We start from the raw sequence: 25156 nt of genomic DNA on the forward strand, positions 1-25156 counted from the left end.
TCCTTACCAAGGAAGATGATAGCAATAAATATAGGAATTTATGAGAGAGAAAATAAAACGCTGAAAAAAATTTTTTTTTTAATTTTTTTGAAATGTTAGAAAACTTGACCTGACCAACTTGATATTTGTCATGATAAATGTCCCGACCGTTATAAAGATATCAATAACCTTTTTGTTATTTATTGGGATATTACCAAGTTAGATATCAGGGAAGATTACAACACTTACTATAAGCCATGCATGTAAACAAATATTTTAAACTTGACCTCACCAATGTTTACCTTGTCTTGCAATGTTCTGACTGATGAAAAAAAGACAAATATTATAAAACTGTTTTTTTCTCTATCTAAAGACAGAATATACTTAATTCTTTACAAGATATTGATATTTTTTTTTTATTTAAACATAGTAAAGAAAGAACTTGGATACACATTTTATTATTCGTAATATATGTGTATAAGAAAGGCAAAAGACAGTGACATAATAAAATTATATTTCTGTGTGATTCTAACATAATTTTACTTTGAATGCTTGTAAAAACAATATATCGACATCAAAAGAAGCCCATTTCCTGTCCTTATTTATCATGTTTATTTTATTTGACATGTTTAATCCCTCATTAACTAAACAACAAAAAATTAGTGAAATAAATAAATAAATATAGTTAAGTAAACACTCCAACTTGTGTTAATTTTAATCAATGTATGTGTGAATAAATTTTAATCATTCATGTCACTGTCTTTGGACTTAATTGCATTCTGTACATCTTTATAATCCTTTCATATTAAATGTAGAAAAGGTGCATTTACTTTATATCTACAGCATCTCTAATCACATATCACTTTTCTCAGTGAATGATATTAAACTTAATTATATCCTTTTCAATAACAAAAAAGTTATTGAACGGACATTCATCATGATATATATAAAGATCAAGTTTTCTTACATTTAAAAAAATAACAAACATTTTTTTTTCATAAACTTTTATTATGATTATTTTATAATTTCCCTTGGTAAGGATCTATAATTAAGTCAATTCTTTCAATAACAAAAAAGCAATTAACATTTTCTACATTGATCAGGACATTAGTCAGTGCAGAGTCGACGTTGGTCAGGTCAAGTTTTCTAACACTTTAAATTAGTTTTTTTAATATTTTTGCTTATATCTATGTATTCAATGTTAGAATCTTCCTTGACATCAAATTTGAAATCGAACCTTCAAAGAACAAAAAAGTTCTTAGCATTTTACATCGGTCAGGACATTAGTCACGGGGGTATGTAATTCGTCAGGTCAAGTTTTCTAACTCTTGAAAATATTTATTTTCTTATTTTATCTTATATTTTTGTATTAAATGTATTAATCTTCCTTGATATCGAATTGGAAGTCTATCCTGTAAATGATAAAACATTTTTTAGCCGTTTCATATCGGTCAGGACATTAGTAGTTTCAAAGTCAAGTTGGTCAGGTCAAGTTTTCTAACTCTTAAAAATATTTTTTAATTTTTTTTTAATTTTATTTATTTAATATAAGTTCTCATCTTGCTTGATTCCAAATTTCAAGTAAATCCTTCCAATAATAAAAAAGTATTAAGCATTTACATTTCTGTCAGGACATTGTCAGGTCATTGTCAGGACATTAGTGTAACCCGAATTAGAGTCAGATCGCTGAACATTGACCCATTTAAAGTCTATATTTTAATTTTCCCAACAGTGAACATGTTCTTAGATGTTTTGTAACAATTGGTTTATATCCAACAGTAATACATGCTAATTAAATAATGTGCAAAATGTACTAAAAGTCCCTTGATATTGTTCTAAATATGTTCAGAAGAAAACTTTCTAGTTTTTATCCGGAAAATCACGTTGTCTCGGTACCGAGTAAGATTTTACACCGGCAAGTTAAGCACACTTCCGGTTTTTAACAATGACGATGGATATCCTCGAAAATAACATACTTTTGGCTGTTTTAGCTTTCTCATGGCTAATGTACGTTTGGGAGGAATATCTTGGAGCACGACAGGTTATTTATTCTTCTCGACACAGTGTGTTAGTCCGAAACATATATCAAATCGTGTAGCAGGTTGTGACCTAGTCCAAATAATCATGACCAGGTTGGGCTCAAGTCATGAAACATGGGGTGGTCCCAGGTGGTATCGGGACCGTTCGCCCTAATAACATGTTCGCCCTAGGTCCGTTCGCTCTGAGTTCGTTCGCCCAGAGTCCGTTCGCCCTACTATAAAAATATTAATATTCAGGGCATTGGAAATTGATTAAACTTATTCAGATATTTCTATGGTATATATATCCTACCGTAGTCTAAAATCGTTCATCTTGTCAGTTCGTTAGGTATTTGTGTTTGAACTTAACACACGGGGAAACTCCGCATTGACGTCACTACGCTACTTCCGGCGTAGAAAAACAATGTAGAATACGTTTTTTCTAAACTTTTGAATAAAAAAACATTTCTGAAGGTAACTTTTCATTGTTGTTCTCAATTATTGCTAAAAAATGCCAAATTTCTAATGCCCGTTTCAATCCCGACTTCCGAATGTCTAAAAACATTCTAGAACTTCACAAAATCCCACTTCCGGCCTCCATTGCTTTGTGTACATTCCATTCAGCGTCATCAATCTTGTGGCAGGCAATACAGGTCAAGCAAATCGTATTTTAAGGAATTTTAAAATGACATGCTCCTTACGTCTTTCGCGATTTTCCCGCGAAAAAAGCCCAACCAAAATGAAAGGAAAACTAATTGAAAAAACGATGCCCATGCCATAATTTTGTACAGGAATATAGAGTAGGTTAATGAAAAATAATTTACATTTATTTTTCATAGAATTTTCTTTTTATTCATTATAAAAAGATCGATATTCTGACCATCATGACTGTAGATAAATATTCATACAGAATTCCACTGATGTCAAAAGGGATGGCAAAAAAAGAGTTTTCCTGTTGAATAAAACCCAAAATTATTGCAAACTATTTTGAAGCAATATCCCACAAAGAAATAACGTAATTGCCGTAGACTGGAAAATCCCCTAATTGACAGTAGAGCAATTTGATTGGGTAGAACGAATTGACATCACGTGATTTTGACGCCATTGAAATTTAAATGTAAACAAACAAGGTCAGAAGGTTCAGTATGGGACAGCATCGTACATTTAGTTACTGACAAATAATTATGAGTTACCAAGCTTGACAATGTATGGTAATAAAAAATGAAAGCTAAGTGTACAGAAAAAATAAGAAAAAAATAGCCTTAGGATAACGACTTATCATTACACCTGGATATCATGTATATTCTTGAAATTTATGGAAACATTGAAATATTTAGTTTATGGCTTGTTTTTGATCATTAATTGTTCAATTACAAAATAATACGGATAACTGATTATTTTGAAACTTGTCTTCTGATGGATTAATAATAAAAACAAACGTTTTATTTTGATAAAATATTCAGCTTGAAATTAATAAAACTAATGATGTACGAAATGTTAATTATGAAACGGATTTACAAGTTCATTTATTTATACTGCATACTTTCGTGATTGACTGATTACAATTATTTTGTTAACAAATATCAATAAAGATAAATACATTGTATTCCAGTATTCTACTCTGCAAATCAAAGGGAAAATGATAAATTGATTGCGGCAATATAAATATTCTGTCAATTTTTCAACAAACTTTAACATAATTTGTTCAAACACTTAAAATAATGCGATTAGACAACAATTAGAAAAAAATAATAATCGGGGCGAATGGACCCTGGGCGAACAGGTATCAGGGCGAACATGAATCAGGGCGAACGGACCCGGATTCGTCCCAGGTTTGTGGGATAAACACGTTTTTCTGGGGTCGAAAAAACCCACAAAACTGGGGTTAAAAACTTCGTTCATAGTTTTCACATAAACTGTGAAAAACCGCACCATGTCAGCTGTTGCGGTAATCTTTATCCATCATGAACTTTTGTTTACGTTAGGTTGTTTGCCATGGCAATATTTATTCTTTTGTGCAAGTCTCAGGACAAATGGGCTTCATAACCGGAAGTGTCAAAATCAAGTCATTTATCAATAATATCATATCATTTCTTTACTTTCTAGACAAATTGTCTTTCTCACTAACTTTGCCGACTAACAATACTCCATCTTGAACAACAATGCATGAGCAGTATGAAACAAAGCTTTCTATTGGTTGATTAATCTTTTGACTTTTGTTAAATTCTATGGAGGGCATAATTAACAAAACAATACCAAAAACTGTTTTTCATTTTGTATCGCAGATGCTGAAATTATCTCCCTTTGCAAGAATAAAGAATGACTCAAAATGAACTATATTACTGTGTAAGAACAGAATAATTAAGTGAAGATGCAAATGAAACTATCTTATGATGATTTAAAATATAGTTTCCAACTTACTATATATTTTATAGAATACTTTGCTATTCTTATGGAAGAATTATACCTTTTAAATGAACTTGTTGAAATAGAGTTATAAAAGAAATACAAGAAAAGCTTATAAAAAGTAAAATCACAAAAATACTGAACTCAGAGGAAAATCAATTCGGAAAGTCCATAATCACATGGCAAAATCAAATAACAAAACGCATCAAAAACGAATGGACAAGAACTGTCATATTCCTGACTTGGTAAAGGCATTTTCAAAATCGATCATAGAAGGGCGTTAAAGTCAGTCAAATTTGATAAAAACTTGTGTGTGTGGTTTATATACAATAAACTACATGCTGTCACATATCAATACAGATGTCAAATACTATTATAACAAAGAAGCATTATATACATACATTATTATAAAAGGAGAATTGTGGAGTATATAAGAATAAAAAACATGTTAATAAAATTGAGAATGGAAATGGGGAATGTGTCAAAGAGACAACAACCCGACCAAATAAAAAAACAACAGCAGAAGGTCACCAACAGGTCTTCAATGTAGCGAGAAATTCCCGCAACCGGATAACTATATTCGAAGAAAGAACAGACACAACTAAATGTTTTTATTCAATCTTTATATTATAAACTTTATGTATATATTCATTACTTCTTTTGTAGTTTCTCCATAAAGGGGTGACTGGTTACATCTCCCTTGCATGGTCGTTTACAAGCATTTTGTTATATTTCTATTATAACTCTATTTTAACAAATTCATTTAAAAGGTATAATTCTTCCATAAGAATAGCAAAGTATTCTATAAAATATATAGTAAGTTGGAAACTGTATTTTAAATCATCATAAGATAGTTTCATTTACATCTTCACTTAATTATTCTGTTCTTACACAGTAATATAGTTCATTTTGAGTCATTCTTTATTCTTGCAAAGGGAGATAATTTCAGCATCTGCGATACAAAATGAAAAACAGTTTTTGGTATTGTTTTGTTAATTATGCCCTCCATAGAATTTAACAAAAGTCAAAAGATTAATCAACCAATAGAAAGCTTTGTTTCATACTGCTAATGCATTGTTGTTCAAGATGGAGTAATGTTAGTCGGCAAAGTTAGTGAGAAAGACAATTTGTCTAGAAAGTAAAGAAATGATATGATATTATTGATAAATGACTTGATTTTGACACTTCCGGTTATGAAGCCCATTTGTCCTGAGACTTGCACAAAAGAATAAATATTGCCATGGCAAACAACTTAACGTAAACAAAAGTTCATGTTGGATAAAGATTACCGCAACAGCTGACATGGTGCGGTTTTTCACAGTTTTTGTGAAAACTATGAACAAAGTTTTTTACCCCAGTTTTGTGGGGTTTTTCGACCCCAGAAAAACGTGTTCATTCCACAAACCTGGCACCACCCCATGATTCATGACTTGAGCCCAACCTGATGACGTCTGGCAAGGCTATTTTAATTTTTTCTGGGACGGCCTTCCTACGACGTCATAACGCTGAAGCCATTTTTTTACGTCTGGAGTTTGAGAGCAAATTTTGGGGGGAACTTTGAGACCTAATTTTGACAAAGTTTTCCTTGCAGGTTTAAAATTTTTACGTAGTTACAAAGTCCTACCTTTTTTTGTACAAAAAGTATCCCGTACAGTCAAGCTCTCAGAGTCAAGTGGATTTGCTCTTCTGAGGAGCCTGTCACGAAACGGTTACAGGAACTTCGCAGATTTTTGACAAAACGAGGTTATAAGAAATTGGACATACATAAGGGGTTTGCACGCGCTAACAATAACAGCTGCAATGACCTCTTACAGTACAAACGGAAGAGGCGCAGCAAAATAGTCCCGTTTGTTCTAACATACAATCCAGCCTTTACTAACCTTTCACATTTGATCCGTGCCAATTGGCAAACTATTACCAAACACCCTAAATTATCCAAGATCTTTCCCAATCCTCCTGTCTTAGCTTTTCGGAGACCAGCAAGTCTGAAAGACTTATTTGATAGAGCTGACGTCTCCTCAAATAAAAGCTGTTTAATTGCAGGATGGTGCAAGTCATGTGGTAACAGACGTTGTCTGACTTGTCAACAAATACTAAATACTCAAACATTTACTTGCCACTCAACTGGGTCTGTGTACACTATATTTTGCAATGTAACTTGCAAAACCCAGAATGTTGTATACCTCCTTCAGTGTCGATGTGGCATGCAGTATGTTGGCGAGACAGAGCAGCCATTCAACAAACGCATGAATGTTCATCGAAGTGACTACACTTGCAAGCCCGACCTACCCGTAAGTCGTCATTTGAGATCACCTGGGGACACACAAGCTGATCTCAAAAACCTTACCATCACAATCATAGACCACAACGAGGGTTGGTCGAAGGTCGACAGAGTCGCTCGGGAAAGATTTTGGATAAGAAAGTTAGGGACAGTTTCCCCAGAGGGCATAAATGAAAAAACATAGAATGAGTCCCTCATTTTCCTATCATCACTTGTTTCCAGGAACTCCGGCTTTAGTACTGGCTTTACAGTTCGAATTTAAAAAAAAAAATACCAGTTTAAATTACAGGGCTCCATTCATTCGGGATGGATGTATAAGTACGTAGCCACGTTCAATTATTTTACCTCATTAGATAAAACTTATTTTTCTAATCATTATTAGACTGCTATTCGTTTGGGAGGCTTAAATATGTAGTTTCTGTTGCAATTGCCCTAGGCTATAATAAATAATAAGTATGTTTGCCCAAACGCTACCTACCCAGAAAAAAGCTGCCTACTCAAATTCTTTTATTGTCCTGATTTGAAGAAGTTTTTTTTTAATCAAATGGGCATGAAGACTAATAAACATCTGATACTTCAATTTCTTTTTTTCAAACAAAAAAAAAAAGAAAATGCCTACCTACCTACCAACTGTCTCAACCTTTGGGTAGGGTTTGGGCAAACCAAAATATTTTTAAGTGTGGCCCTACCGTTGTCAAATTTGAAATATTATACCAACTTGGATCAGTCAGGACATTTTTGATTTTTTTGTTTAAGGACTACCCTCAATGCAGTTATAACATCTAAACTGTCACAACCTTTACAAATTTAGAGTTGTGCCAGTTCACATCGAAAATAACTTTTTTCATTTGGCATATCTTTGTAATCTTTGCGCCGTGTTTGGAAATTTTAAAATTGTATCAGCGTCTGTGGTGTTCGCTTAAATTGTATAAACTTCAAGATTTAGAAAAAGTTTCTCAGTTTGAATATATTTACATGATTCATTTGACATCGTGCTATTATTGAAGAAGGATATCTGTTATCCGAAATATCTAATATTTGTTCATTTTATAGTTATTTAATGGTGATGTTGTACCCTTTTTGACTTGTTATATATTATATTTTGTAGTGTACAGAATCATATTACATGATCCATCGCCCTGTAAGATTGATCGTTGCCTATTTATTCAGTTATTTTATATATATATATATATATATATATATACAACTCGTCTAAACATCAACCCAACAATGTTAGATCTGTAAATTTGCTTTCACAAATTTTTGGTTCTTCCCTCGCCGGGATTCGAACCCATGCTACTGTGATATTGTGACACCAAATCGCCTGCACTGCAGCCGTCCTGCTAGACCACACGACCACCTGGGCTCTCAAAAAAAGAGCTTTCGCTGGCCGTGTGTTACCTTTCCTCATCAGTTTTAATCTAGCGGTGTACTACAGTACATGATATATAAGGCATGAAGATGTTATTGTTACAGATCAGCTAAATTATCTATAGTAAAGGATCCTACAAATTAATGTAATATACAGTCACAGAAAATAATTATATATTTACGTCTGAGTCAGTGACAACGCTACAACAGATGTATCCATCGGATCGCCATCAATGATGGTGATACATGGCTGTGTACATAATGTACAATGATGTATATACAACTCGTCTAAACATCAACCCAACAATGTTAGATCTGTAAATTTGCTTTCACAAATTTTTGGTTCTTCCCTTGCCGGGATTCGAACCCATGCTACTGTGATATCGTGACACCAAATCGCCTGCACTGCAGCCGTCCCGCTAGACCACACGACCAATATTTGATATATATATATATATATCAAATGCGTTTTGTTTAAATATACTTTTTCACTTTTTTGGTCTTTTGGAAAATGTTGTTTGTGCTGTATTTAGACCCTTTTACAACGAACTTTGTTTCACATGCACACTTATAAAAATTACGGTTTTTATCCAACACAATCATAGGTTTGAACGTAGTTATCAATTTAGACTTGTTTATATATATATATGTATATATTATATTGACCTTTTGCATTGTGTTTTAGTCATTATATAATACATATTAAAATTCTTATACAAGTAAACATGTGTAAGATACTTATAAAAGTACATTTTATTAACTGATACAAATGTGGTAAACTATTGTTGACTTAGACATTCAGACTATTTACTTATTCAAGTAAAAAACTCATTCTATTTTTTTTCTTGAATTTCTCAGGACTTCTTAGCTCGAATAGAATTTGTAATTGTCTGTCCTTTGGCATGTTTGCAGATGTCATTACTTATCATTAAGTGTAATTTCATGGACATCTCATTTGTCTCACAGTAATCTTCAGAATACTGCTGCTTTACAAGTCTAAAAGGGGCAAGTTTAGAAGGCCTTGCACAATAGCTACAAGATTTTTGCGCAATTAATTTCTCTGTTGAATTAATAAGGTGGCTGGTGAACCATTGAACTCTAATAAAAAATTATGAGCTAACCTGAAAGAAAAATTGTAAAAGGCATGTTGTTACATCTCAAAGCTTGAGAATTTTAAGGATTGTAAAAAAAAATACTTACACTTGTTCAAGTAAATAAAGATTACTTGTACAAGTAGTACCCCTGATTGTAGATAAAACAAATGAATCCCCTAATGCAGCAAATATAATATAGCCTAAGGCATGTGGCAGAGTGCTTGGGCATGTCTAGAAAATACATAGAAAATCTCTTCCATTTGAATTTTGATTAATAGTTGCTAATCATGCCCATTGGCAATCACACCACATCTCAGATTCTTCTTATTTTTATATTGTTTCTTTTCTGTTTTTCAGAGACATCTGTATAGAACAGTGAAATCGGTGCCAGCTAGTTTAGAAGGGGTTCTAGACCAGGAGACTTTTACTAAAGCCAGACTGTATGGACTCGACAAGAGTTCATTTGGTTGTTGGAGCTCACTATATTCACAAATAGAAAGCACAGTAAGTTTTTCAAAGGTCAAAGTTGAATAAATGGAATGGTTTATATTTCAATGAATTTTAATCGGTTTGTTTATCAGTTGAAATGTTTGTGATGTACTTTTATGCTTATATACTGCAGCTGTGCTATTTGAGCGTATATCACCTTGTTAATGACGTTGACAATGTGTTTCCGTAGAGTTTTATTTATGACGTCAATAAAACATACAGGTTTGTGGAAATTTTTTGCTCAAAATAAAGAAATGATGGTTTTTACCCTTAATACTTCATTTAATACAGTTATAAGAGTTGCAGTATATAAAGAAAACCATACGTTGTCTCGAAATATCAATGTTATTAACACATGTAAGAAGATGTGGTATGAGTGCCAGGAGACAAATTTCCATCCAAGTCACAATTTGTAAAAGAAGTCCATTATATTTCAAAGTACGGCATTCAACACCAAAACAACAACCTATGAAGGGCCCAAAAATAAAACTTGGGTAAAACCATTCAAACAGGAAAACCAACTGTCTAATTTATATATAAAACCAGAAACAAGAAACAATTATAAACCACATAAACAAACGACAACTACTAAAAAACAGGTTCCCGACTTAGGACAGGTTCTAACAAGTGCAGCACTCACCAGCAGGTTTAAACATTTTAACAGGTGTCACCCTTCACCCTAACCTGAAACAATGTGTAACATCACAAGATAGAAAGACACACTTATAAATTATCAATTGAAATGGCTTAGCTCAATCAAAGATAATTAACAAAAACGAATAAACACACACTGAACGAATAAATTTGATATATGACTCAATATAAACACAAAAAAGGTTTAAAAAGATAGAGCATATGAATGTATTGTCAAATAGCCAATATCTTATTTAATTTTATTACAATTATTATTCTTTGTATTATTTCAGTTGATCCTGATATTTGGAGGAATTCCATTTATGTGGAAAGTTTCAACAGATTCCATTGAATATTTTGGCTATGGTCCAGATTATGAGGTAAATCAAATTGTTTTCTATCAACTTTATGATAAAAAGTAATTTGATAACACATGAAATATACATTCATATAAATGAATAATCTTAAGGGTTTGCTATTTATCTTTTCTTTAGCATGTCTAGCCTAACAAAATTCTGCAGTAGTAGACTTTCTTTAAGGGATGTCCTCAGTTGTTCAGGATATATAATATACAACCAGAACCTGTATATTACTCTCATAGCATGGAAAAGAGCCTTTCTGTATTGTTTGTTAAGGGTAGGCTTATCTGGGACGGATGATCATGGTACATGTAGTCTTCATTTTTCTGCATATACATAATGAACTGATGTGGTTTTCTGCTGTGCCTTTAGATGTTAGTAATATTATGGGAGTATAGAATTTTCTGTTCTGCATATCTTTCTGTCCAGTAGTTCATTCTGTATCTGTTAAAGTTTTTTATGAAGTTGTGGTTACAAAAAATCTATATATCAATTTGAAACTTTGTATACATGTTTATAATGATATGAAATAAGTGCATTCTAATGTTGAGTTTTGGGTTAAGTTATAAAACAAAGAGATGTTGTATGATTGCTAATGAGACAACTATCTACCTAAGACCAATTGATTTAGGTATAAGCAATTATATTTATTAAGTTGATGTTCACTTGTATATTACTTTATTTCAGATACTGCTGTCCATAGTATTTATGTTGTATGCACAGTTATACAGCACTATAACTTCACAGCCCTGGTCATTGTACAGTACTTTTGTATTGGAAGAAAAACATGGCTTCAATAAACAGGTATGGATAAATGTTAAAAGGTTGGCATCATAATAAGTTTGAAACCTTCCTGAACCTATATATTCCTTTATGTTTTCTGACAGTATTTTAAGTATCTATGCATTATATTATTCAATTAATGTTTAATGCTTATATGTTTAGTAATTTTTCACAGTCACAGGGCTTTCCATTGAAGCCGGTAGCCGGCGGAAATCCGCCGTTTGCGGTGGCTTCAAGTGCCGGCTACTTCACTGACAAAAATATAAATTCAAAAAGAAAATAATATCTTTTTCAAATGTTTACAGGCAGTCGAGAGACGTATTTTCGCAAAGTCGCGGTCACGATAAACAAGGATGAAAAGTCAGTATTTACCTTGGGCTAAATATAGTTCACATGAATTCAGGTCACTGATTGGTTGTCTATTTAAAGTCAGAATGCATCGTTTCTTTTCAAAGATAACAAGAGAGACGTTCCGGTGGTCATTGAATGATAACAATAGAGACGTTCCGAGGGTCATTAACTCGTTGGCTTTTTTTACTTTTAAAACGTGAAGACAATCATATAGGATGACTATCTTATGTTATGGAATAATATCAGTCAAATTAAAGAAAGTGTTGTAGATCATATTGTTCAGAATCTGGAAAACAGTATCTTTTGAAGTTCATTTTTCAAAGCCCACGTGGTGTTCAGAGAATCAAGGTCAAAAACGAAAGTAGAATATTGTCGACTCGACCTCAAATAAATAACATTTCCAAATGATTTATGTATCCGACTTATTGAACAGTTTACAAAAAAAGAGAAAATCAGAGGATATATCAATTTTCTGTCAATGCTTGAAAAATAATTGTATAATTTTAGTTACGCGTACCAGTCTTTAGAGAGAAAAGGGGGGTCATTTGTTTACAAATTCACGTAGTTCTGCAAAATAAATCGATCAAGATTTTTAACAAACCGGATTATTATATAAATAAATCTCTTTTAAAAGTAAATGAATTTTAAGCATAAATAAATGAAAATAAAAAACTATAACATAAAAAAAAAAAAATTCTTTGAGATTTTTTTTTTTTTCTTTAATTTCATACATAAAAAATGGTCATTTGAAAGATGAAATTAGGTGCCAGGAGATTGCGAGAATGCAGGATTTTGCTCTATTTATGGCAGAGCTTCTGGGGGCCTTGAGCGGCCCCCAGACCCCCTGCCGTAAGGCACCAAGCTTACAGCTTGGTGGACGTCTGGCTTCGCCGAACGCATGTTACAGCCGCCTATAATTTTAATTCAGCCTTCTACTTCAATTTCAATGGAAAGCCCTGCAGTCATTTATTTATTAATTTCCTTTTTAAAAGATTTGGCTTGTACATTTATTATTAAGAGAAAGCTTAATCATGTTAATTTAAATACTACATTAACAATAATTTGAATGTAACTGTTCATGATCTATATACTTTTTTAGGAGAGGATATTTGTTTATATCCAAATACCAAAAGTTTGTTTGTACATGTTATAAAACAGGGAATGTGTCAAAGAGAGAACCTGACCTAAGATCAGAATGTATATCTTATATTTGCAACCATCTCCGAAGCAAGTTTGCCTCTAGTGTCAAAGGTCATGGATTGGAACCAGCTGGGTCCATCTAAAAATTTGAAAATTGATAATTTCTGCTTCTTGAATTAATATGTGTTAAAGTACACATCATGTAGGAGTATGAACAAAGACTAGTTGTCATTAATTCAGTACCAGTGTTATGGTAGGGTCACAGGACTTCTTCTTGATAGTAACCTGCAGTTGTGAGCTAGCACATAAAATATTAAGTAGTAAAAAAAAGTATTAAATTAGTAAAATGGCTGATTGCTGGATAAAGTTTAGGAAATGTAGTCTGCACTAAAATCATTTCTAATTCCTAGTTCGAAGACCAATATTCTGACATTTTTCTTCTGTGTCTAAACAAAATTTTGCAAAAACTAACTAGAACGAATAAAATTTTACTAGTCAGCTGAGACATCAAACTAGTGGCAAATGGTGCAGATTGTTTCAACTTCAAATGTGGCTGTCTCATACATTTACGTTGAAGTTATAGCTTTCATTTAGATGATAGCTATATCCCAAGTTAGAGCCTGTCCAATCATTCTTTTCAGTACTAGTTTCTAGTGTATCTCATTATGTATTGTATAGTTGCTAGGGTGTTTCATTCTATATTTTATACTTTCAGACCTTACCATTTTATATTAAAGACAGTATTAAGAAGTTAGTAGTAGGTATGGCCTTAGCAATGCCTATCACAGCTTTACTGATCTACATTATAAAGATTGGAGGGGACTACTTCTTTATTTACTGTTGGTTGTTTATATTTGTTGTCTCTTTGGTAAGTACATATATACATTTTTTTTATGAACAAAAATATTGTTTAGAAGTAAAGTGTATATACATCACAAATAATTGCATGAAAGACAATGGCCATTTTTACCTCCTCTCAATCATTTATAACACAGCTAGTGTGGGGCGCTCTTATTGCCGTGGACACAAATTCGTCGTTTTATGATTTTGAGGTGTTAAAAGTTTAAAGGATGGCTGAAATAGAAGAAATATGCCGGTAAATTATATTTTTATTCACACATGATTATTTTTTAAACTTAAACAAAATTTCAGCACTAACCGCAAAGGACCAAAAAGGGATAGCGATTTTCGGTCAAATTTCCTGAATGAAAAACACGATTTCAAAGAAGTATTTCTTAGTAATTATTTGACTGATTGCCCTAAATTTCCGTTCTTTACACCTTTGATATGTCTACTATTCATCTATAATGAAATTGATTCGATAAATATTGTTAAAAGCTGCAGTTATTTGGTTTTAAATAAATGTGTAAAAATGGCGAATATGTGTCCCCCTTTGACAAAACATCAGGAAATTTCAAATAGACTCTAATCTAACTTTTCGGATGATTTTTTTCAAAGAAATGCGTATTATAGTTAAGAATATTTTGCTTTTGATGGTATCTTCATATAGAAATATCAGTATACTTCAAAAACATAAAGACCTGAACATAAACTGCAGAAAACATAGAAAGTTATGGCGAAAATGAGCACCCCACTCTACCATAATAATTTTTATCATGCGTTTATGATAGAATTTTTAAAATCAACTAAATAGGTACCCCATAAATGATAATGAATCACCGGTAAATCAATATTAATGAGAGAAGAAAAGCTTTTAAACACATGCACAATTCAAGTATTTTTTAATTTGGCCAATTGATGTTAAGTTGTTAAATGAATTCTTGAAGTTTGCATCCCAATTTATATAGTACTATAAATTCAGAAATAATTACATGCATTTAGTATTGCGATAGTGAAAAAAACAAAACATGCTTGTTATATGTATTGGATTAAAGTTTAAATTATTACAATTCTCACCTAGTCACATTATTACTATTAGCATTAATAAAAACCTCACAATGCAGGGTTCTCACAATCATGAATTATATCTGAATTTTCAGTACCTACATCATGGTAATACATGACCTATACACCTTTAAATACAACTCTATATCAATCATATTTCTTCTTTATCCAGGTATTAATCACTGTTTATGCTGACTATATAGCTCCACTTTTTGATAAGTTTACACCATTACCTGATGGAGCTCTAAGGTCCAGGATCGAAGCTTTGGCTGCCAGTATTGACTTCCCTTTAAAGAAACTCTTTGTTGTTGAAGGTAGTACATGTAGTTAATTTTTTTCAAGATGAAATTGACATGTTTATTAAAAAACAGTATTAATTAAATAATGTTCTGTCATTTAGTTAGACATCAAACATGTCATACTTTTCATTAATTTTTACTGAAACAATATTCAAATGAGACCATTCTGGTCTGTTTTGAAAAAAAAAGTTAGAATATCTGTGAACTTAGATTAAATGTCAGTTTCATAGTTGTCATTTGATGTTCAGTTACAGGTATATAGATTAAAAAAGGTAATTTGAGAAAAAGTACAAGGAGGGTTAAGAAATTTTTTTGATAGACCATCATTTGAAAGAAAAATAATCAGATTGAGAACTAAAACTTTGACAATTAAATTAAAATTGATGAAACTTTAAATTTTATTAGAATTATCTCCCCTAGGCCAGATAACACATTTATGAAATAGAATGTTTTTAGTGGAAGAAGACGTCAAGTCTTCTGAAGACTTAAGGGGCTGACCTTTGGCATTGAGCCTCCGTATGCCGCATTCGTTTCGTGTATTACAATTTCATAACAACTTAATGACACCGATTTTTACACATGATTAGGCATCTGAATCATTTAATTTGTAAATTAGGATTGAAAAACAATCACTATCGTAAATATGACCCTTTTATTTATGTAAATTATCAGATTTCATCTCATCCACATGAACGTTATTTGTTTACTTGTCACAGGATGTTTTAACTGTAAATATTTGTATTACGCATGCGTGAATTTGGTATCGGGACAACTCGCCCTGTTTACAAGTTCGCCCTTGAAGTTACGAATTTGCAATCCTGCAGACAAGAAGATTTTGTTTTTTTGTAAATAAAAAGGATATATTTCTTATTAAATTGTTGTCTTAATTCATTGTTTTCCTTTGTCATGTGAATTAGATGCCCTTCTACTCCAAATGGTTTGAATCTATTTATAAAATTATTCAAGACTCTGTTGACAAGAGCAATACGTTGCTGTTTGGAGAATGTGATTAAAATCTAAGCTCATAGAAAAAGAAATATAATTGAAACTCAATGTACCTCCTTCTGAAGAATGTATTGCAATATAAATATAAATTCCTTTTGACAAGAGAAATCTGACTTTTGTCAGAAATATTTTTTTTCACATGTGCAAAGGTAATCACGTGTGTCGGCCATATTGGTTTGTTTACAACTATGTGAAGAACCATGACCTAAACATAAATAGTCTCTGAAAGCGTAAACTTCAAGCAATACTATTTTATCAATCATGAATATTTTCATAAATTTAAATTTGATTATTTAAAGAAATAAAATTATAACAATTACGATTTTTGATAAGAGATTCTACACAGACATGCTTTAATCTATTTATAGCCAAATTAGTTTACCTGTGTGAAAATGTAAATAATTTGTTTACTAAACAAGTAAAGACAAACTATGGATGGAAGATAATAATTTACATAAATACTTCAGGACATTTAATTGATTTTAATAAATATAGGATTTAAAAACTGCAAGTGGAAACAAATTTATTCATTAGCTACATAATCAGCTGATAATTTTATTTCACAAACATCGTGGTGATGTTATTGATAAAAATCACTCCATCAATCCTCCAGCCCTTTCACATATTAAGCAATAGATCTACTCATTATTGTAGAATATTTAATGAATATACATTCATCGTCTTATTGAATATATCGGGTAATCAGATATTTTTAGCTGACAATCTGGGTATCCCATTGGCCGGGGTCTACTGTACTACCAAAAACATGATAAAGATAGTAAATAGTATTTTTTCACTAATTTATTGACATAATACTGGTTGTAACATATTTTATTTTTGTATTTAGGTTGGGACCCCCCACCCCACCCCCACCCCAATTATGAGTGGTGTCCCTTAAATGAGGGACTGTCCCTAAAACAAGGGGTCATTTTACTGTTGAAAAAAAATAAAGTACATTTTGAAGATTTTTATTAAACTCAAAAGTGGGAAAATTCATATTTGGAACAACTTTTCTAAATGAGGGGTCAAATTATTAAAAAAGATATAAGTTTAGAAACAACAGAAAATTCTTTTGACATGTTTTGACTATTCAGTACTTTATAGATGCATAGTTCTTGGGGTAAAGTTTCATCAAATAATATGAATATAAATGACTTTTTTGGTGCTCATTTTTTACAGTGGGTTATACTGATCTTCCAGTTAGGTTAATCTCATTTAGAGTGTTGTTCCCAACCTGTTAAAGGTCCATCTTTGTGCATAATTTAAAATTGGAAATTTCAACAAGCATCTAATATTCTTACTCTGGAAAATAAACCCTGGTCTGCTAGCTTCATGTATATTTTTCTACCGAATTAAAACTAGAATCATGCAAACAGACTTAAGAAAAAGGCATGTAAGTTAATCATACAAATATGACACTTTTTCTAGACAATCAAGATCGTGCAAAATACATCGCTAAAAATTGTAACCTTTAAAAAAAAATTTGTGCAGGAAAAACCCATATGGGAATTGGGAACTTTCAAAAGTTGGCGGGTATGTAACGAGCCTTACTTTTTTAAGCTCCATTTGTGGGCAATATGTTTTCTAGTCTGTCCGTCCGTCCTGCTTCTGGTTATAAAGTTTAGGGTCGAGGTAGTTTTTGATGAAGTTGAAATCCAATCAACTTGAAACTTAGTACACATGTGTTCCTTATGATATGATCTTCTTAATTTTACTGCCAAATTAAAGATTTTACCTAATTTTCATAGTCAACTGAACATAGAAAATGATTGTACGGATGGGAAATCCATGTACTTATGACCTTTTCTTGTTTGAAGAAAAAAAATACATTATAACGATAATGGAACAAAGCAGCCTGGGTTAGTGGGGCTGCTTTTATGGTAATTCAAGTTACCTTTTATTCATCTTCTTCCACTTCAGAGCTATCAGCTCTTTGATTTATACCCCCGCTTTAAAAACGGGGGGGGGTATACTGTTTTACCTCTGTCTGTCAGTCCGTCCGTCAGTCTGTCCATCAGTCCGTCCGTCCATCAGTCCGTCAGTCAGTCAGTCCGTCCCATGAAACTTTCGTCACATTTTTCTCAGGAACTACACATCCACCCTTTCTTTAATTTGGTATCAACATTTATATATGTTAGCCATACCGTGTGATGCTTAATCAGATTCATCACTTGACAACTTCCTGTTTACCGAACACTTGTATGATTTTACACATGATAGCCAAGTTGAAAATTTTCGTCACATTTTTCTCAGCAACTACAATACAAGGATTTCTGAAATTTGGTTTCAGGATTTATATAAGTCAGCTATACCGTGTGATGCGTTTTCAGATTCATCACTTGACAACTTCCTGTTTACCGAACACTTGTATGATTTTACACTGATAGCCAAGTTGAAAATTTTCGTCACATTTTTCTCAGGAACTACAATACAAGGATTTCTGAAATTGGGTTTCAGGATTTATATAAGTCAGCTATACCGTATGATGCGTTTTCAGATTCATCACTTGACAACTTCCTGTTTACCGAACACTTGCATATTTTTACACTATTAATATTATCCACTTGCGGCGGGGGTATCATCAGTGAGCAGTAGCTCGCAGTTTCACTTGTTATATTTTCTTTGAGTTGAATAATTTTGTAGTATATATAACAAATCTAACTGTATGATTAAATTAAATGAGGGTTTGATATTTTGCCAGGATCTAAAAGGTCAGCTCACAGCAATGCCTACTTCTATGGTTTCTTTAAGAATAAAAGGATAGTATTATTTGATACATTGTTAGAAGATTATTCACCATTGAATAAAGAGGAGGAAGAAAAGAAGAAGCAGGTATTTATAACTATAATTATTATAAATAAAGACTCTACCTCTGTGTCAAGTGTGATATAATATTTATCCAATCTAGACAGTTAAATTTTCAAATTATAAACAATCGGTTACTATCTATGATTTTAAATAATATAAATGCAGACAAATTTAATCAATCTTTTCAAATGATCTGCAAAAAAATGTGTTATTTCTGTGTGACATCATCAGGCATGGTGGCCTTTTTTCAAGACATAACAATCGGAAATTCAGAGAAAAGCAAGAAAATTTTACATCCTAATCAAATTTTGACCAAAGACAAACTGAAATCAAACAACACATATGTTGATTACACATGAAATAAATTGAATATTTCCTATACCATATTTCAGAAATCCTGTAACCTATTTAATAAGATATCTCATATCCTAGTCTTTTGTTAGGCAGAACTCTAACAGTACCAAAGTGATAGTATTGCTATTGGTCTGTCTGTCATGATAAAGGGGGTGTCATTAGTTAAAACACTTCTACTAAGTCAAGCTTAATATTTTTACAAGTACTTGTTTCTTTTAGGAGTCAGAGTAATGTATTTGAATTTGGTGACAGCCAAAGAAATTACTATAAAATATATTTACTGTATCATCCCATTTTTTCAGACCAGATGTCATCATAGAACTAGACATCAGATTGATGTTGGATTGAGCAATTATACCAAAATAAGGTTATTGACTTCAAAGCTTTTATAGATGTACAAAATTAGGAAATTAAATGATGTTGATATTCTATTATATATCTTTAGGAAAACACAGAAGGGAAAGAAGTACCAGAAGGAAAGACAGAAGAAAAGAAGGAAGTAGAAGATAGTACAACAGGGAAGAAAGGAGAAGGAGAGGAGAAGAAACACAAGAAACAAGGCTGTAACGATGATGAAATTCTGGCTGTTCTAGGTCATGAATTAGGTCACTGGAAACTCAATCACAATTTAAAAAATCTTATAATAAGTAATGTAAGTTAGGAATTGTTATATTAATTTCTTTGTTTCCCAATCTTTATGGCTGATTGAACCATGCCAAACGAGTTAAGCTATCAAATGGCAATTCTAATAAAACATTGTTTGTAATATTCATTTTGATCATGTTGATCAGATAATGTCATGATCACCCATTTTTAATGCATCAATTCACATTATGCTATGAAAATGTTCCTGCCTGCACATAATAGGTAGGAAACATTTGACAATGTTTTCTGTTGGTTTTATTAGAATAGAGTTAAGTATATTGTATTTTAATCTCTAACAGCATCAATTTGTGATTGATGGATGCAAATACCCGTTACTTAATTCATGACTGTCAAATCACCAATTTATGCTGTCTAGGCTTAAAAGAGGGACGAAAGATACCAAAGGGACAGTCAAACTCATAAATCTAAAACAAACTGACAACGCCATGGCTAAAAATGAAAAAGACGAACAGACAAACAATAGTACACATGACACAACATAGAAAACTAAAGAATAAACAACACTGACCCCACCAAAAACTAGGGGTGATCTCAGGTGCTCCAGAAGGGTAAGCAGATCCTGTTCCACATGTGACACCTGTCATGTTGCTTATGTGATAACAATTCCGGTAAATAGTCTACATCGGTAGGTCACATTACAATACATTTATCTAACTATATGTTTGATACATGTTTTACTTACAAATCTATATACCCTGCATCTCTTTTTACACATGTTGTATAGTTTAAAATAAGCTATTTCCTACATTGTTAGGTTTTTTATAAAGGTGAATTTAGAAAAACCTGAAATGTTGTTAAAAATCTCATCACTTTATTAGATGAATTAAATTTTGTTTTCTAAAAGAGCTGACAGAAAATACCTCATTTTATCTTTATTTGAACCAGAAATTTGTGTACACTGAAAGATTTTACCTTGTATATATTTTGTTTATTTGTAATGTTGTTAATATTTCCAGGTCAATACTTTTCTGTGTTTTATGCTGTTTGCCATGTTGTTTAAGAGAGATGATTTATACCTTGCCTTTGGATTTACCACCAAACCTATCATTATTGGTCTCATCATTATATTCCAGTTTATATTCTCACCATACCATGTGGTAAGTATTGTCCAAAATAAAAAGGCAGTCACAAACAATAAGACAGAAAACACTATCCTGGCAAAAAATATGTTCAACAAAAACACAAACAATAGTACACAAGGCTTAAGATTGAGTAACTGAATAAAAATCGATTTTTTTACACCCCTGCTGCACAGTGAAGGGGGCATTAAATGTTACCTTTGACTGTCTATCCTTTGGTCCTTTTATCTTCCATTTTTGATTGAAACACAAGTAAGAGAGGGGTAATTCCTGTCCTCTAACACATTCTTTTATTTTTTCCCAATGCAATATACAGTTAACTCTCGTTGTCTCTAACTCGGTTGACTCGAAATTTCGGATGAGTCGAAGTTTTCACGTGGTCCCGAACTTTATTCCATACAAATGTAAATAATTTCAGTTGAGTCGAACTAACTTTACGGTCCCAAGGTTAACAAAAGCAATCAAAATTCATTTTTTATCTCGAACTAATACACATATATCAAAACATGACCTCCAGGATTTAAATGGATTGAAGAGTTAATCTGACAATACAAGTGTAATTAAATTTCCGGTCACTGACCACTGTATAGATTTATGACATGCTATTTCCATGAGTGTTTACCTAAGATTATCTTTTATAGAATTTTTATAAATAATTAAGGATACATTGTTAATGTTCATGAAAAAGTATTTAAAATGTTTACAAAACAATTAATTTGTGATTTACACTAATGAGCTTGGGTTTGTATAAAGTGAGGATTATGGCTTCCGTTGATGATCACCTAAAAACTACTCAAACGGCGTCTTTAATCTTGTTATATTTTCTTTTGAAAAGAAAGAGTGAGATAAAACAAAATGAATAGAAGTCAAAATTTTCTTAATTTTGTCAGCTATAACCGACCTGAATAACGAAACTATCGATTGGAAATTACTCTCTTGGAAAAGCCCTGGGATTTTTTTTTAATTGAATAAGTAAAAAAAAATATGTCATTATAATTATAAAAGACTGTGACATACAAATACATCGATCTGATAATAGAATATCGATCCCCTTGCCATATTCACAGGGATAATTAATTTTAGCTTTACCAAGCTAAGCAAGAGTTGTGTCCCTTAGATTGTCGAACTTACGGTGTTCGTTTGAGTCGAACTACGTGTATCTAGAAATATTTCTCTGGTCTGGCTGACTTCGACATAATGAGAGTCGACTGTATATTAACTTTTTCTCATTGATTTTTCAAATTACATGGTAATCAGTCTGTTAGATAGAGAAAAGATTGCCATGATTCATCTGTATATTAATGTTTGTATGAATGAGTGTGAACATGCTCACATATTATATATCATATTATTGCAAAAAACCTTAAAACAATATTAGAAGACAGTATATGAAATATTTCGTCTTATATTTAATGATGAAATTTAGAATGGAAATGGTGAATGTATCGAAGAGACAACAACTCGACCATAGAAAAAACAACAGCAGAAGATATAGTCACTTTCACATGTATCAAAATCTTATTTCAGATTCTAAACTTTTTGATGACAGTAAATAGTAGAAGGTTTGAGTTCCAAGCTGATGCATTTGCCAAATCATTGAAGATGGCCAAGGAACTAAAATCATCTTTAATCAAACTAAACAAAGACAATCTAGGATTCCCTGTCACTGATTGGCTGTACTCTTCATGGAACTACTCTCATCCACCATTACTAGAAAGACTGAAGGGATTAGAGAAGTCAGAATGACACGTTAAACATTTATAGATGTGTATGGACCATTTAGGTTGCTGGGTTACTGTCGGATGATGTATTCCCATATCTTGTTGATATAGACATCTATGTTTAATGATTCTACACTGCTAAGGAGTACAATGTACTAATATGACAGAATTCATTCAAACATTGGAATAGAAATTCACTGATAATTAGTACTCATATGTATTGTCAGAACTCTTTTTGATTTTTAAAAGCAGTGTTTTCAGAGAAAACCTGTATAATGTATGTAAGTGGTGTATTCTAATAAATGTAAGAAAACTATATTGAAATTCAAACATTTATACTAGGAAAGGCATTTTAAGACTTAATGATGAAATAATTCAGAATTTGATGATGTAGTTATATGGTTATAGTTTACATAGATAAATAGTAATTCAGACCTAATTCTATAAAGACTAATGTAATTCCGTCACATCATATCAGTGGTTTTCATACATGTGAATGAAATAAAAGCCTAAATTTGTAAGTATAATATATTTTCATGTAAACATTCAGTTCAATAAGCATGAATAGGGAACATAAATAATCATTCCAGTGTTGTTTATGATGGATTATCTGTCGTACACTAGAATATCTTCATAACTCAGTCAAAATTGGCCACCTTGGAAGGCAAGGTTACACTGAAATACTTTTTTTTTATCAATTACATGCAAAAATGTTTCTTATACTTGCTTTACTAATCACCAGGTATTAATAAGTTGGTCCTGATGAAAAGTCCAGTATAGCTTTAAAGGGACCAAAAAAAAGGTCCAGCAAGTCAGATTTTCAAAGATCTTTATTTGATCTTAAAAGGGTTGTTACTTTGGTCCTGATGGAAAGTCTCATATAGCAAATAGGGTAAAACAGGAGCAAGGTTAAATTATCATAAATTATCCTAGACCTTTTTCTCTACTAAACCAATTGAATATGCCAGATATATGTTCATATCGACTTTTTTTACCCTATTACCATGAGAACACATTTGAAATACAATGACAAATGATGGACAGTTTAGGTTAGGGGAAACATTAAATTCTAATTGGAAAGATTTTTACTTTTCTTTTCAAAAGTAAATGATTTATTGTTCTTGAATGGCATATTTTTACTCATCTAGCTTATATGGCAAGTTTGCTTTTCTGATCACATGGTGGGGGTCGTCAGTTGTTGCCCATTTCCATAAACTTACAGAAATTGACTGCTCTGCAACTTCTGGATCAAATTTGATTATGGCCACAATCATCCTTGGGCTATCTAGTTTACACATGGCTAAAAATGTATATAGGGGTAAAATCCATTGTTTGGCTATTATCATGAAAACCATTTTTAAAAATCTTAATTTTAATAATGTGACCTACCTAATGTTTATTGACATGAGATCTGTCACGAGTTCAAACGACTATTTTACCCAGTTTTGTAGCATTTTTTCGCCTATTATCTACAAAAATATTATAATTAGATAGAAACTTTGAATGCAAAAATGACCAGCAAGATAAGATCTACAAATAGGACTTATAGCAAAAATCGTTTATTGAAGTTATTGCCTTTAAACATATTCAATGACTATTTACCATTTACGGGGGCATTTTTGCCTATCATCTTGAAACTATACCAGATAGAAGTTTCCAATAGCAAATTGATGAGCAAGTCAAGATCTACAAATAAATCATTAAGACTGAAGATGTTGGTCAACTCCTAATTGATTTTTTTTCCTTTAGTCAAATATATATCTCAATTTTTCATTGTTATACGACCACAAAAAAAAATTTGGGGGTCGTATAATGGTATCATGTCGTTGCCTGCGTTATTTTCGGTGTCGTCGTCTAAAAAGAGACATTGGTTTCTGGACAATAACTTAATATTAAGTTAATGGATCTCTATGACTTTTTTAGCTCACCTGACCTGAAAGGTCAAGTGAGCTTTTCTCATCACTTGGCGTCCGTTGTCCAGCGTCCGTCGTCCGTAAACTTTTACAAAAATCTTCTTCTTTGAAACTACTGGCCCAAATTTAACCAAACTTGGCCACAATTATCCTTGGGGTATTTAGTTTAAAAAATGTGTCCGATGACCTGGCCATCAAACCAAGATGGCCGCGATGGCTAAAAATAGAACACAGGGGTAAAATGTATATTTTGGCTTATATCTTTAAAACCAAAGCATTTAGAGCAAATCTGACATGGGGGTAAAATTGTTGATCAGGTCAACATCTATCTGCCCTGAAATTTTCAGACGAAACGGACAACCTGTTGTTAGGTTGCTTCCCCTGAATTGGTAATTTTAACGAAATTTTGCAGTTTTTGGTTATTATCTTGAATACTATTATAGATACAGATAAACTGTAAACAGCAATAATGTTGAGCAAAATAAGACCTACAAATAAGTCA

The 25156-nt window shown here is 32.1% G+C and overlaps 1 protein-coding gene across 1 annotated transcript; it reads left to right on the top strand.

Annotated features, from left to right (window-relative positions):
• Window positions 1-1865: 1865 nt before the first annotated feature.
• On the top strand, window positions 1866-23057 carry LOC143048634 (CAAX prenyl protease 1 homolog). Its single transcript, XM_076222421.1, has 10 exons — window positions 1866-2020; window positions 9507-9653; window positions 10565-10651; window positions 11318-11434; window positions 13620-13772; window positions 14982-15123; window positions 18815-18945; window positions 19721-19927; window positions 20898-21038; window positions 22548-23057. The coding sequence occupies exons 1-10, from the start codon at window positions 1925-1927 to the stop codon at window positions 22764-22766; spliced, it is 1440 nt and encodes a 479-aa protein (XP_076078536.1). The 5' UTR covers window positions 1866-1924; the 3' UTR covers window positions 22767-23057.
• The last annotated feature ends 2099 nt before the right edge of the window (window positions 23058-25156 follow it).

The sequence above is a fragment of the Mytilus galloprovincialis genome, chromosome 10 (genome assembly GCF_965363235.1).
Source record: "Mytilus galloprovincialis chromosome 10, xbMytGall1.hap1.1, whole genome shotgun sequence".
NCBI lineage: Eukaryota > Metazoa > Mollusca > Bivalvia > Mytilida > Mytilidae > Mytilus > Mytilus galloprovincialis.

What these genes read in the sequence shown, in the direction of transcription:
- LOC143048634 (XM_076222421.1), top strand. Translation starts at nt 1,925, where the DNA reads ATGACGATGGATATCCTCGAAAATAACATACTTTTGGCTGTTTTAGCT. An exon ending in ATTCACAAATAGAAAGCACA is followed by an intron (nt 9,654 to 10,564) that starts GTAAGTTTTTCA and finishes GTATTATTTCAG; the next exon opens with TTGATCCTGATATTTGGAGG. An exon ending in GCTATGGTCCAGATTATGAG is followed by an intron (nt 10,652 to 11,317) that starts GTAAATCAAATT and finishes ACTTTATTTCAG; the next exon opens with ATACTGCTGTCCATAGTATT.